Raw genomic sequence first — 14054 nt, 5'->3', positions numbered from 1 at the left:
CCCACCCCCATCCCACCAGTATCTTTATTTCAATTCAATTACTGCACCCAGCTCTCAGGGATACTACAAACACCGTATTAATTTCGAGAAACCAGTGAGTGATGTACTTACCAGTCTGAGTAACTTTGGGAATTTTTCCCTGACAGCACTGTCAAACATTGCAAAGAGGGAGAGGGGTGAAACAAATAAAAGGGAAAAACATGAGAAAACTTCCACAGATGGCTGAATAAAAGAAAGTGGCCCCACATCTGCCTTCCCGCCACCCCCATGAGACGGACTAAAACAAAACCCACCTGATTCTCGAATCTTCGCTAATCTAATCAACGTTAAATCTGGACGCTGAAGTCCAGAGAAGTTCCTTTCCCAGCCACAAGGACATTTTCTAAACAGTCCCTCACCAGGAAAGGAGCCTCAAAAAGAGGTAGGATCTATTTTGATAAAAATGGGGGAGTGCGTGAAATTTTTGGAAGTCAAATGAAATGGAACCAAAAGGATAACATTTTGAATAGTGCTGCCTTTAGAATCGATTTTTCAGGAAGCTGGCTTTTCAGTTGAAATAAAAGGTCATGCTGGTTTGTGATGAGAACTTTAACCCACATTCCACACCTTTTGTCCTGGCCTGGCCTTGCACAAGTAGAACACTCTTATCAATAGCTGCCAAATGTTTGAATGGAACACTGTCAGTCAGCAGCAGGCCCCATAAACAACTCAATAGGATTACTCTCTCACACCTGCAAAGCACTCACTACTCAATAGCAACAGACCAATGGATGTCCTTTTGAGTGCTGCTCTGGAATCACTATTTGCCACAACAGTTTGTGAAACTGCACAATTCCCTTGAGAATATAAAACTGCCGTGGGATAATGCATACTTGCATTTGGAGCCTAACAGAAACTTGGTTCATCTTCACAGTGCTGAAAATGTGTTGCTGGAAAAGGATTCCTGATGAAGGGCTTATGCCCGAAACGTCGATTCTCCTGCTCCTCGGATGCTGCCCGACCTGCTGCACTTTTCCAGCAACACATTTTCAGCTCTGATCTCCAGCACCTGCAGTCCTCACTTTCACCTTCACAGTGGCAGAGTGCATGTAGAGGTGATTCAGGTTCCATGTTTCATAGGAGATGGCACGATCTAGGATGTGTTATTGGAAGTGATTCTGCTGCTTTGCTTCAGAATGTTTTGAAATGCTGGAAAAATCAAGCATTAATTGGTTTTAGGTCAACAATTAAGTCTACTGGAGCAGCAAGCTTTTTGTTGGTCCTATTTAGCAACATTAAAAACACTTACAGAAGCTAAATGTGGCCAAACTTACAGCAATTGTGGAGGTAAATTACTTCTGGAAGCAGGAAGAGAAAGGGTCTCTATACAGACACACACACACAGTTTCAGCATAAAGTGAATTTATCTTTCATAATCACTGCACCACATTGTCTGTCACTAAAGAATCTCATTTCATTTTCATCTGCTTCTGGATATGGGTGCAGCAGATTCATTTCTTTTTAAAGCAAGTGCCTGGAATAACTAAACTGCCCAAACAATTTTAATAATGTGGAATTTACAGCAACTTGGCGCTAGTCCACACCACATTCCAGCAGCTACACTGAATACTGAGGGACTGGAATTCACTCAATTACGAAACGAGGACACTAACTATCTTGGGAGTCATCAGCAAAGCTAAATCTGGGATGCATGGGTGTTTACTCTTAAAAAAGCCTTAGAAGGTCAACTAAAAGCAACAGTGCCTTCATTCTCCCGCATATTCAGTTTCCGTTTACTTACCAAGCCATCACTCACCTGCGCAGAGGCGACATTTAACAGGATCAATGTTGGGAAAAGAATACCAACACTCTGGTTAGTTGGAATTGGGTGGGGAGAAGGATTAAACCAGTGTGATATCACAGAGGTGCTAGCTATCAACTCCACCCAAATTATTACCGGACATCAGGAGGGAACAAACAAATATTAACAATTGGTTGGCAAATCTAGAATTTTTTTTAAAAAATCTACAAGAAAGGTCTAATAAGTAGATCTCAAGAGTAACAAAACGAGGCAAAAGCCAGTGAAACAGAGAATGATAACAAAGGCAAGGGAAGAGAACTAGGGGAAAACACAAAGTGGATGAGTTAGGATGAGTGTAGAATGAAGGGCTGTTGTCCAAAGAGCACCTAATTATACAACCACTCATTAAAATTGGTCGTAATATATCATGACATCTTAAAATAATTTTTAAACTACTGATGTCTTGTCAAAGCTTTTGTGATAGGATTCAATGAGCTTTCCCTCCTTCCCAAAGGTTCATTGTTAAATCAGTTCTGAAAGATATTTCAACATGCCCACAAAATTGGCATTTTCCTTTGTCAAAAATACCGTGAATACAATCGATTGGGTGCATGATTTTCCTTCCATCAAGCTGCATTGCCAGCCAGAAACTCAGCTAGATTCCCAGTACAGAGGCAAAAGCCAGGGATCTGCCAAAGCCACATGACCACAGGCCACTATTCTGAAGGCCAATGCACGACTGTGCCTGTCTTAGGTTGTTCCTCGCTCGAGGAATCTTACCCGTCACTGGCTAACCAGTCTTCTTCACTGACCAACAAAAAATCCACATCCACTTCGCAGACGCAAGGACGGACACAGGCAGTGGCTCAGGTTTGCTTTCTTTCTTCAAAATTTGATGCCAAGCAAACTGCTACTGTAGGTTTGCAACTCAAACTTCATCGGGTAAAGAGCAACTGGCTTATTACTGTCATCAGTGGCTTTTGAGATCAATCACAGCTTTTTAGGAATCCAAGATGCTGGCTGGGAACCTTCTGGGTAAACAATAGCTTCTCGAGTCTTGAGGCATATAAACCTCTAACCACAGCATAAAAAGCACAAATTTACCTGTTGCAAATTTGAACAGGAAAAAATATAGAACTAGGGGGTCTTTGGACTACGGCCCTCACATTCTGAGACCCTAAAGGAGACTGATTAGAAATGAATCCATGGTCTTTCACAACAAGAGTTGGGCCTACAGGGTTTTGGTAAAGCTATTACAAACAGAAAGGTTATTAACAGCTTGCCTATTGGGAAAGATACTCACTTAGAGCGTTTATTTATACATGAAATATCAACACCACATCTATATTAATGGCTATGTGAAAAATAATTTTGTTATCTCCCAATATTACTGATATTCCAAGAAATTAATGAGAAAATTAGAATATTTTTAAATAGAAGTAAGTTTAAGAAAATTATATTGTCTGTCATTTGAGGGGCTCCCTGGTACAAAAGCACAACAAGGGGTCCTTCCACTGACCTGACATACGTAGCCTGATCCCGGAAGCTGTCACACAGAGGGTTCCCATCCAACCACAGCTCTTCCAGCTTGAAGCCTTTTATTTTGTCCAGATCTCTTTCGGATTTGAGCTGAACAGAGATTTAAGTTGCATGTTCCTTAAGGTGACCACAATGATTTCACTGATACCAAAATAAAACATTGCCTTTGCAACCTCACTCAAAATGCCTGTGCTACCCTATGAACCGGAAATTTCAACTTGAGATCATTTTCCAAGAATAAGTACACTATTATACAAAATGAGTGCATCGCGGCCAAAAGTCCAAACTTGAAGTATGCGACCTTCATTTTCCATAATACAGAGTGATACAGACACTCACGAGCTACATCAATTAATTTTCTCGTAGATGCTCCGTAAAATTGCACAGCTGTATCCAGGAGTAATAGTGTGTGCATCCATCTCTTACAGAAGGACATTTTGAAAAAAACTTCTAGTGTCTTTTTCTATTAGTCTCTCAAGAACCCAAAGTTGATAAAAGGAAAGATTTATTTGCCACAGAGTCACTGCAGCAGAGATCAATCCCTCAGCTGGCAGGATTGCTTTGAGGAGAGATCAAGGAAAGTCGACCTCTATTCTCTGGGATTTAAAAAAAGTGACTCCACTGAAACTTACAAAATCCTTACAGGGCTTGACAGGTTAAATATATAAAGGATCTTTCCCCTGGCTGGTGAATCGAGAGGACATCATTTCAGGATAAAGGGGCAGGCCATTTATGATCGAAAAGAAAGAACATTTTTGAAAAGAAATCGGTGATTCTTTGAAATTCTCTATCAGAGGGCTATGGAAGCTCAATTATTAAGCAGGTTTAAGACAGAAATCAATAGTTTTCTGGAGACTAATAACATTAAGGAATATAGTGATGATGTACGAAGATGACATTGACAAAGTGATCCTCCATTATTTAGAATTTTTATTGTTCCTAATAAAAAGCAACAGTCAAAACCAGTGAACTTTAAAAACTACCAGGGAGGGTTGATAATTGAGAATATTGATGAATTCCTCTAACTCTGCTTCTCTGCAAGTCCAAATAAGCCAATACGTCATTGCAAATACAGAAAGCATCGTTACTATGTGACTGCATCTCATCTGAAGAAGGAATTAATGGGAATGCAAAAGAATTCTTTGAGAAATCTCAAAAACAGCCCTCGGCAGAGTAGTCGTGGTGGTTTGGAGGTAGGGTGGGGGGGGATATATTTCGATCACAGTTCATACAACAACAACAACTAAGCTTCTCGCCATTGGTGCAAACAGATACTCACCTCGTTTCTGGAAAGGTTTAAAATTTTCAAACTGGGCGCTTTGGTGATCAGGTCTGCCAGATCATCCAGTCGGTAGAGCCTGTTATTGCCCAGGTTGAGCGAGAGTAACTGTAAAAACAAGATGAGTCACAGCTTATAATAGTCAAACAGACAAGGGCAGAATTCTGAATAGAAGGGCTAGTGGGAAGAACATCATTTTAATGAAACAATCAGCAGTGACCTGTTAGTTCTACAGTATTGTTACATTCCCCAGTTAGCAATGCACTACAGTATACACAAAGCTACAGAAAGTTCCTCTGCAGGATTTTACAAACACCAGAGGTTGGCTGCTTCAACCTTTCCATTGTTATAGAAAATACGAATGAAGTGTTCCTCCACCCACAATTTATACCCTGCATACCTCTGGAATGTTCTCCTCTATGATTTTGATGACTGCGTTCATGGAACTCCTTCTGTTTAACACTACTTCAATATTCTGAGAGACGAGATCTGAGCAACCAAACAATTATTGTTAGGAATCAGAAGCAGTTATTACAATTCATCCAAGGCCTACATGCAATTATGCAAATTGCCACCCAGCTTAAGGTGGGGGGGGGGGGGGCGGCGGGCCTCGGTAAGTGCTTCTACCACCTAGTCATTGTGTCACCCAGCCACACAATTCTTGGTCTGTGCTGGGTGAAAGGGTCTCAATCTCCACAGCATCAGCAATTCATCGAACAGTTCTCAGTTCACGAGTGAGGTGTCTTTCAATACAAGGGTGGGTGGGTCTAAAACAGGCAAACTGGACGGAAGCATTCTTATCTCTTCCAAGCCCACAGATACTGCTGCAAAAACACTAGCCCTTTCCATGAAATAATTAGCCCGGGACTCCATGAGGTGAGTTTCCAGAGCTTGAGAAAACTGAGTTAATTCAAAACACAACATGTCATCGCAATACTGAAATGACTAAATGGTCACCTGGAAACGAGTTGGCTGGCCACCTCCATTCAAGGGCAACAAGGGACAGGCAATAAGTGCTGCCAGCCAGCAACGCCCACATCCCGCAAATGAATTAAAAAAACGAGTCAGAACTGAGGTCTTTTGAAAAACTCAAAAGATCACATTTCGATTTGGGGGATAGGGGCAAGAGAGAGAAGTAAAATTATTTCTCAAGTGCCCGGTTTCACCTTTATTAAAACTACGACTCAGAAAATGTCAGAACTGGGTGAATAGAAGGTAAGCAGCAAGGGAAGAAAATTGGGTAGAATGCAATGTTTTTCATGTAAGTTTTTCTTAACTATCTCAGGCAGCTTCATAGCCATAAAAAAACATGGAACCTAACAGATGACAAACAAACTTCAGATTCATACCTGGGTCACTACGTATGCTGTTTAGATCTAGGGCTTGCTGTGATCCATCGTAACGTTTACTCATACACTGCTGCAAATTAAATGGTGATACGTCAATGAAATGAAGAAACAGTCTTAGATAGATCAACTGACCACTTGTTGCTTAGCCAGAAGTACAAGAATAGGTGAAGCCTTGCAAGGTCAGCCATAAACTACCTGCCAGTTCTAGTCATGCAAGATGTTTTCTTCCAAAGGTGTGAATTCCTGGCCAAAGCAACATTAACCCTGCCTCTTTCTGCAGGGTCTTGCATCATGTTGGAGTGAATCTATAATCTAAACTGTCACTCTAGTACAGTAGCAAGGGATAGGACATGGTTAGAGATACTTTTCATTAAATGAGATGCTAAGCCAAGCCCTTACCTTTCCTCTCAACGACACCAACTGACACTGTGACACTACAAGAAGTGAACACAGAACAGAACAGTATAGCAGAGGAACAGGCACTTTCGCTCATCACGTCTGCACTGACCATAATGCCATTCTAAGTTAATCTCATTGGTCTGAATACGATCAATATCCCTCTAGTCTCTGCCTGTTCATTTGTCTGTCTCAATGCCTCTTAATCTTTGTTACTGTATCTGCTTATCCTCCCCTGTTGACAGCAAGTCCCAGACATCAACTACACTCTGTAAAAAAAAACCTTGCCTTGCATATCTCCTTTAAACTTTCCCCTTCTCACCTTGAACCTAGTATTTGACATTTCAACCCCAGGAAAAAGACTCTGCACCCTACCAATGCCCCTCAATGTTTGAAGATGAGAACACTTTCCTGATGTATGCGAGCATGCATCCCTCAATCAAATCCAACTTGATCATCCTCTCGACACAAAAGACTCACAGCTCAACATCCGACACTGCAGTTTACACTCAAGTCTTAACTGCCATTAACGCCTGTAACAGCATCACTTCAAAAGGAGCACATTAGTTATGAAGTGATTGGATGGAGTGCAAGATGCTGTATAAATGCAAGCTCCTTTTCTGCAATCCTTGTGCTGCTTTCTGGTATAATAGATAACTCTTCCTGGTCTTGTCTATTACATCTTACTTCTGTTTTTAAGTGCATTGAAAATAAAGGCTCAAAACAAAACTAGTAACTTCCTCAGCAAAACTTCTCTTTTTCTTCATAAATTTGGATTTATTAACAACTAGTTGGTCATTGGCCAGCAGCAGCTGAAATGTATTTTTAAATCAAAGTCCGAGAAAGCTTTCCTTACCTTTATGTGTTCAATCTCCTCTGATTTGAGCTCATTTGAAACGGAAGATGGCGGCACCGAGGAACTAATGATGATGGCCACCTGAAAGAAATCAAAATGCTTGCTTGCAATCAAATTTAGGATTTTGCCACTCTCGGGAAGCTCAAAAATCTGCGCGCCCTCTCCTTAAATAAACTCAACAGTGCATTGCCCACAACCCTCTTGGGTAGAGAATTCCAAAGATTCGCAAACCTTTGAGTGCAGACATTTCTTAAGTTCAGCCCTAAATGATCACCACCCTGTCATGAAGCCATTTTAGACTCCTCAGTCAGCTCAAAATTTCTCAGCATCCACCCGTGGAAGCCCCCTTCTGGACTCTCTGCTGGAAAACAGAAAAGCTTCTGCTTCACATCACTGTGCGGTTTGAGGACAGGACTGGGACATGGTTGGGCTGACCTCCACCATGGTCCAGCTTTTGAGACCCAACTGTCTGGACCTGGTACCCCAGGGGAATGACCTGATGTCTGGAGGGGTCAAGTTTAAAACAATGGCAATTCTTGGTACTCCTGCTGTGGATCCAGATGTGGTTAGGACAAACAACACAGCAAATTTGATTTTGTTACATCAAAAGGAATTTCTTTTTAAAACCATGGGCTACTGTCAGATATATATCTATATAGCCACATACCCTGTACAAATCCTTATCAACAATTCTTCTCGATATCTGCTTTAAAGCATTCGCAGCTGTAGAATCTTCAACATAGAATACTGCCTTATTGCCATCATAGTGAAACTGTGAAAAGATAGATTTCATTATTGTTGTTGAATTATCAAGTACAAATAAGTCTCTATTTCATAAATGTAGAAGAGAACAGAAAGTCATTGAGTGATATATGTCAGAAAAATACAAAGAGGGGCAATTCAGCCCATTTCTGTTCTCCCTCTCCTGTTCGTTCCCCGCAGCCCCACAAATTTCTATTTCAACGGACTTCTAAATTATGGACATAGAAAAATACAATACAGGAGCAGGAGTAAACCCTTCAGTTTCTCAAGCCTGCACAGCCATTTCAGAACATCACGGCTGACCTGTGAGTAAGCCCAATTCCACAATCCAACCCACCCCAATAACCTAATTCTTTTAAGGAATGGCATCTCAGATCATTATAACTCACCAAGACATAATTAGTGATAGCTTAAGATTTTCCATAACTATTCAGCCTCTCCTAAACAAGGCCATTTATAGGACTTCTTGACTGAAAACCTCAAGCAGTGGGACTGCCAATGGTGGGTGGTGGTGGTTGTGGGGAGGGGACACTGACAAGTTAAATGTCAATGCTGGCCAGACACTCGACAACTCCGAAAAAGAAAACTGCTCATTCAGTTACATCCCAATCAATCCCCTGACACTCCAATGCCTCCCTTGGTGCTGTTCTGAGCCACAGATAATATTCCATATCCATTGCAGTTAGCTATGCTGATGTATGGTAACATGGAGAAATTCAGCCTGGATGATGAAATGAGACTGGCACTGAAAAGTGAGCATTGGCTCGATATAATTGGTTTCAGTTGTTCCCTCTGGCTGTTGCCTCATTGTTTAAATGATTTTAATTGGTTGCCTCAATATCTGGCTGATAATCTAACCCTAACCCTAACCCTATCTGGCCTCAATATCTGTAAAACTCTTTTATAGAACATTTGGTAGTGCAGCCTTTACCGTGACATCACCAATGTTAAAAAGCAATCAGATTCCCTCTGTATTGTGTCTGCCTGAAGCACATGGGTTGCAGCGGTTCAAGGGGGCAGATCACCACCACCACCACCTTCTCCAGGGAGCAGCTGGCGATGGGCAATGGATGCTGGCCAGCCAGCAACATCCACATCCTGCGAGTAAATTTAAAAAGTGAAATCTGCCTATATTAACAGATTTTTTTAACAACAGGTAGTGACCATTTGAATTGATTTCAAAGCAAGGCAACTAATCATCCATGAGAACTAAAGTCATGATGGCAGCAGCACTCAGGATTTCTAAGTGACTTTTGATAAACTATCTGGACTGAGTTTAAAAATTCATTCATTCCCTTCCCATTTTCAGCTAGAATTGGCAAAATTGAACATACTTTACATCAGGATGGGGCAGGGGCGCAAAGCTCAGATGGTAATAGGAAGTTTTTTTAAAACAAGAGGACACTCTTACACTGACAGCTCGTATACAGAGTCCTAGTGGTAGATAACTTCTGAGCAACCTGTTCCAAGATATTATTATACACCTCCTGGAGTAGGTTAGACTTGAACCCAGGTCTCTTGGCTCACAGGTAGGAACACTATCTTTGATAGATGTGTTAAGTGAGGGATGAACAACTGATTTCATAATCAGGTATAATAATAAGGCCACTGCACTAGTAATCCAGAAGCCAGGCTAGTGGTCTGGGTACACAGGTTCAATCCCACCATGATAGTTGATGGCATTTAAGTGTGATTAATAATAAAAAAAACTAGAGTCAAAATCTGGTGTCTGTAATGATACCATAAAACTATCAACTGTCTTAAGGACTCATCTAGCTCACTAATGTCCTTTAGGAAGGAAACCTGCCATATATTACCAGGCACTATCTACATGGTGGGACAGCAGTGTGGCTCAGTGGTTAGCATTGCTGCCTCACAGCGCCAGGGACCCAGGTTCGATTCCAGCCTTGGGCGAGTGTGTGGAGTTTGCATATTCTCCCCGTGTCTGCGTGGGGTTTCCTCCCACAGTCCAAAGATGTGCAGGTTAGGTGGGTTGGCCAAGCTAAGTTGCCCACAGTGTCCAGCAAAGTGCAGGCTAGGTGGATTAGCCATGAGAAATGCAGGGATAGGCTAGGGATGGTCTTCGGAAGGTTGGTGTGGGCTCAATGAGCAAAATGGCCTGCTTCTACACTGTAGGCTTTCTATGTCATGTCTATGAATGTACATACGGCTCCAGACACACAGCAACATGCTGACCTTCAACTGCCCCCTTAAAATGGCCGAATAAGCCATTCATTCAAGTAATTAAAGATGGGCAACAAATAATGGCCTTGCTGGTAATGCCCATTTCTCTTTTAAAAATGATAAGAAGAAGCCTGAAGAACTTTTTCCCTTAAGTGGCCAAAAATGAAAACTTTTGGGAACCATAAATGATATTCAAAAGTTTGTAAAATGACAAACTTCTCTAGGCGAATGCACAATTTGCTTAGAAGATAAATATGTGCATCCTAAGAAATCACATTAAAATGTACTAAACTCTGAATATATTTCAGCTCTTCAAAAGCTATAACTTTATCAGTAAAGCCAGCAAAACAAATTAACTCCAAATAGAGAATTCAGGCAATTTTTCAGCTATTGGCTCTCAAAAAAAGCTCTAATATAATTCATCCAAGCTGTATTAGAAACAATAATGGTCACAACCAAAGAACTCTTCAATAAACCAAGGACATTATCTATAACCATGGTGTAGCAACATAACTTGAACTGGATTACAAAGAGCACAATGATACTGTCATTAAAATAATCATTTAAAACCATAAAACGCAGTTTAGGAATTCATCTTTTGTATCCATATAAAAAACACTCCACTCTTAAATTTTCAACTTTCTTTTCAACTGGAAAACATATGTTGCCAATAGGTTGTTAATGACAAACATGTGGTTCTGAATCTGCAGGTCATAGATTAATCGATTTAAGTAAACCAATGCCACACCAAACACAATGCAGAATGATTTTTCTTCAGCAGGGCTAGCTTCCCAAGGTTAAGGAATTTTACTCCTCAAAGTGAATATTTCCTTGAACGTTCAATTAGCAGGGTCAGGGTTAAGAGCACTGGAAATCAGAATAGGAGGCCAGGTAGGCCTTCACACTTCCTTTGCTATTCAACATGATCACGGTTGGTTTTGATTTTCAATGCTGATTTCCTGCATCATCTGCAATTCCCTTGGTGCTTTTAATTTCTAGAAATCAATCGACCTCTGTCTTGAACACTCATTGACTGAGTTTCCACAGACCTCTTTAAGGCACATATTTCCAAAGAATCACCGCCCTCTGGGTGAAGTAATTCCTCCTCATCCCAGTCTTAAAAAGCCTAATATCTTAGACAATGTCACCTTAGACTAGTAGCCAGCAACCCAGCATCAAACCCAAAAAGCAGGAGGATAAACCTTCCTGAATCTACCTTGTTGAACCCTATAGGAAATTTATATTGCTTCAATCAGATCACCCATCGTTCCTCTAAGCTCTCGAGCATACAGGCCAAACGTCAATTCTCCCACTCCTCCTGCCTGACCTGCTGTGCTTTTCCAGCACCACATTCTCGACTCACGTCTTTTCATGGGAATAGTGCCACCATCCCAGGGGTAAGACTGGTGAATCTTCATTGCACTCCCTCAGAGGCAAGTTAATATTTCCTTGGGTAAGGTGACCAAGACGATACATGATATTCTAGATGAGATATCATTAATAAGGAAATTAACAATTCATGATTAGTTTAAAAGTATATTAATTGATTCACTTAAACTTATATTGTTCTGTTTAAACTGTAGACATTGCAGGACCAGAGTGATGTGACTGATGAGCGTGACTTGACACAGGGATGCACAATGGGATTCTAAACAGAAAAACGAGCTGTTTTTGCTGACATCAGTTCATATGCACCACACACCACTTTAAGTCGTGCATGCACAGAGTTTTGGGAGTAGGGAGAAGTACATTTGGGACCAGAGGGGGTCAGTGAGTGTATGTCTGCGTGTGAGGGTGGCTAAACCGGGGGAGTGTGGCAGGAAGAAGACAGAGGGAAGGAGGCTGCACCACCCTCCACATTTGTTTCTTCTCCACCCTCCAGATCCTGGGCCCTCTTCACTCCAGGCTCAGGGGGATGCACCTCTTCTACATGCACAGCAGTACTGCCTTTGTGCACGACGTCAAATGTAAATCCTACAGAAAAACTAGCTCTGAAAGCTAGTGTTTCCAAATAAACCTGTTGTACTACAACCTAGCGTTGTGAGATTTTTAACTTTGTACACCCCAATCCAACACCAGCAACTCCAAATCCTACATAAAAACATATTGCATTTGGAACCATGCGCGCAAGATTTCTCAAATGAGCAAACATGCATAGTTGACCACTGTCACCGGCGTCAGCAAACACACCAAAACAAAAAAGTGGCAAACTCTTATGGTTGAATGTGTGGAGCTGCATTCCTTCACATTTGCTGTTAAGGAACTAGCATTACCAGAAGGACGAGGACAACAGCTGTGTTGTTTTAATGTGCAGCATTTTGCTGAGAAAAACAATCACATTTTTGCTATAAGTATCAAGTTATTTTGGGTGTTTTGTAAACAGTACGATTCTTCAAGGTTGTTATCACTTTAGCTATATATTGACTTAATGTAAAAGGACATCTCACTCTGACCTCTCATACATTGTTTACTTTACATTTATATTTTGCACACACTTTGTGTAAGTCAAGGATAATTAGGTACATTAGTCAGGGGAAATTTAGAGTAATAGGGTAGGGAAATGGGTCTACGTGAGATACTCTTGAGGGTTGGGGTGGACTTGTTGGGTCAAATGGCCTGTTTCCACATGGTAGGAATTCTACGATGATTCAATAATCTGTTCTGAGATTTGATGTAATACTACTTTGCAATTTTCTGTCTTACATTTATGATGTATAGTTACAAGCAACTTTTTTAGTATATTCTTTATTTTAAAGTAAGTGGTTGCTAACACTAACAGCTAGAGAGGGAAGAAGCAAGAGAACCTTTAAAACAAAGTCATTGATAGGTGCAATTTATATCAGTTTCGCAAGATCTGAGACAATGAGCTCAAAATATCATTCATGAGAACATGATAGCATAAGATCTATATTCAAAATGTATGGGGGAAGATGATAGAAAATGTTTCCTTATCTCAGTGGAAAGCTTTAAAATTCAATGAAACAATGGGGAACAAAACACTATAACCAGTAGGGACAGCCCCATTTGTGAATGACACTGGATGATTAATCATTACCTCTAAAGGAGCCAATCAGAAATTGGGTATACACTACCTTAACTAATCCAAGACTGACCATGAACTGCACATGCTGCACATGTCACTAAAGGTTCCTGTCGTACGTGTTTACGAACTAAATAAATCAACAAACATTGCCAAAACCGACACCCCCCCCACCCCGAGTGGTCTCATTTTGGATGGACCCTTAGGCTGACAATTGAATCAAATCCTATACCAAGATTCTATGAAATTACAGCAAGACTTATTTACTCCTCTACTTCTGCAATAAAGGCTGACTTGCCGATTGTTTGGAACCCATGAAAGTTAGCTAGCCTTTCTTAAGGCTTCAGTGCCTGCCCTTCCAGAACATAAGAAATAGGCACTAGGATAGGGTATTCAGCCTTTCACACCAGCTCAGTCAGTCAATCAACAAGATCATTACTGATCTAATAGCCCAGCCGCAACTTCCTGTGCTATCCCTACATTCCTTCAGGGTCCAAAGATCTGTTCAGTGCTCAAATACATTGCATACCCACAAGTCTCTTCGACAGCAAGGTCCAAAGATTCATAACCCTCTGGGTGAAGAATTTCAGTCTTAAATAATAAGTCATTCATACAAAGACTGTTACTAACCCCTTCGCCTGTGTCCAGAATAAAATCACTCAGCATTCACCCAGTCAAGCCCCTTAAAGCATTTTACATGCTCCAAATGTACCATCTCTTCAGAAAATACACAGTTTATCTAATTTATTCAGGATACCTTTTGTGGGAATTCAAACTCTGCCTGCAACACCCCAAACATTCCTACTGTCAGTACAACTAATATTTAAAGCAAGTTGTTTAAACTGCCCCAGAATGGTACAATTAGTTAT

The 14054-nt window shown here is 41.0% G+C and overlaps 1 protein-coding gene across 3 annotated transcripts in view; it reads right to left on the bottom strand.

The window, feature by feature from the left end:
• nxf1b (nuclear RNA export factor 1b) overlaps positions 1-14054 on the bottom strand; it is a 75346-nt gene that overhangs the window by 22705 nt on the left and 38587 nt on the right. For 2 of the 3 annotated variants that reach the window (XM_072550925.1, XM_072550926.1), the window contains 7 exons: positions 7867-7971; positions 7200-7280; positions 5948-6017; positions 4999-5087; positions 4599-4706; positions 3300-3409; positions 112-148 (listed from right to left, as the gene is read on the bottom strand). In XM_072550925.1, coding sequence (XP_072407026.1) covers positions 112-148; positions 3300-3409; positions 4599-4706; positions 4999-5087; positions 5948-6017; positions 7200-7280; positions 7867-7971 — 600 coding nt within the window. The other variant, XM_072550927.1, reaches the window with a different exon arrangement.

Source organism: Chiloscyllium punctatum, chromosome 31 (assembly GCF_047496795.1).
Source record: "Chiloscyllium punctatum isolate Juve2018m chromosome 31, sChiPun1.3, whole genome shotgun sequence".
Lineage (NCBI taxonomy): Eukaryota > Metazoa > Chordata > Chondrichthyes > Orectolobiformes > Hemiscylliidae > Chiloscyllium > Chiloscyllium punctatum.
Note: the sequence above shows the minus strand (reverse complement) of the source record. Positions and strands in the feature narration are given on the sequence as shown.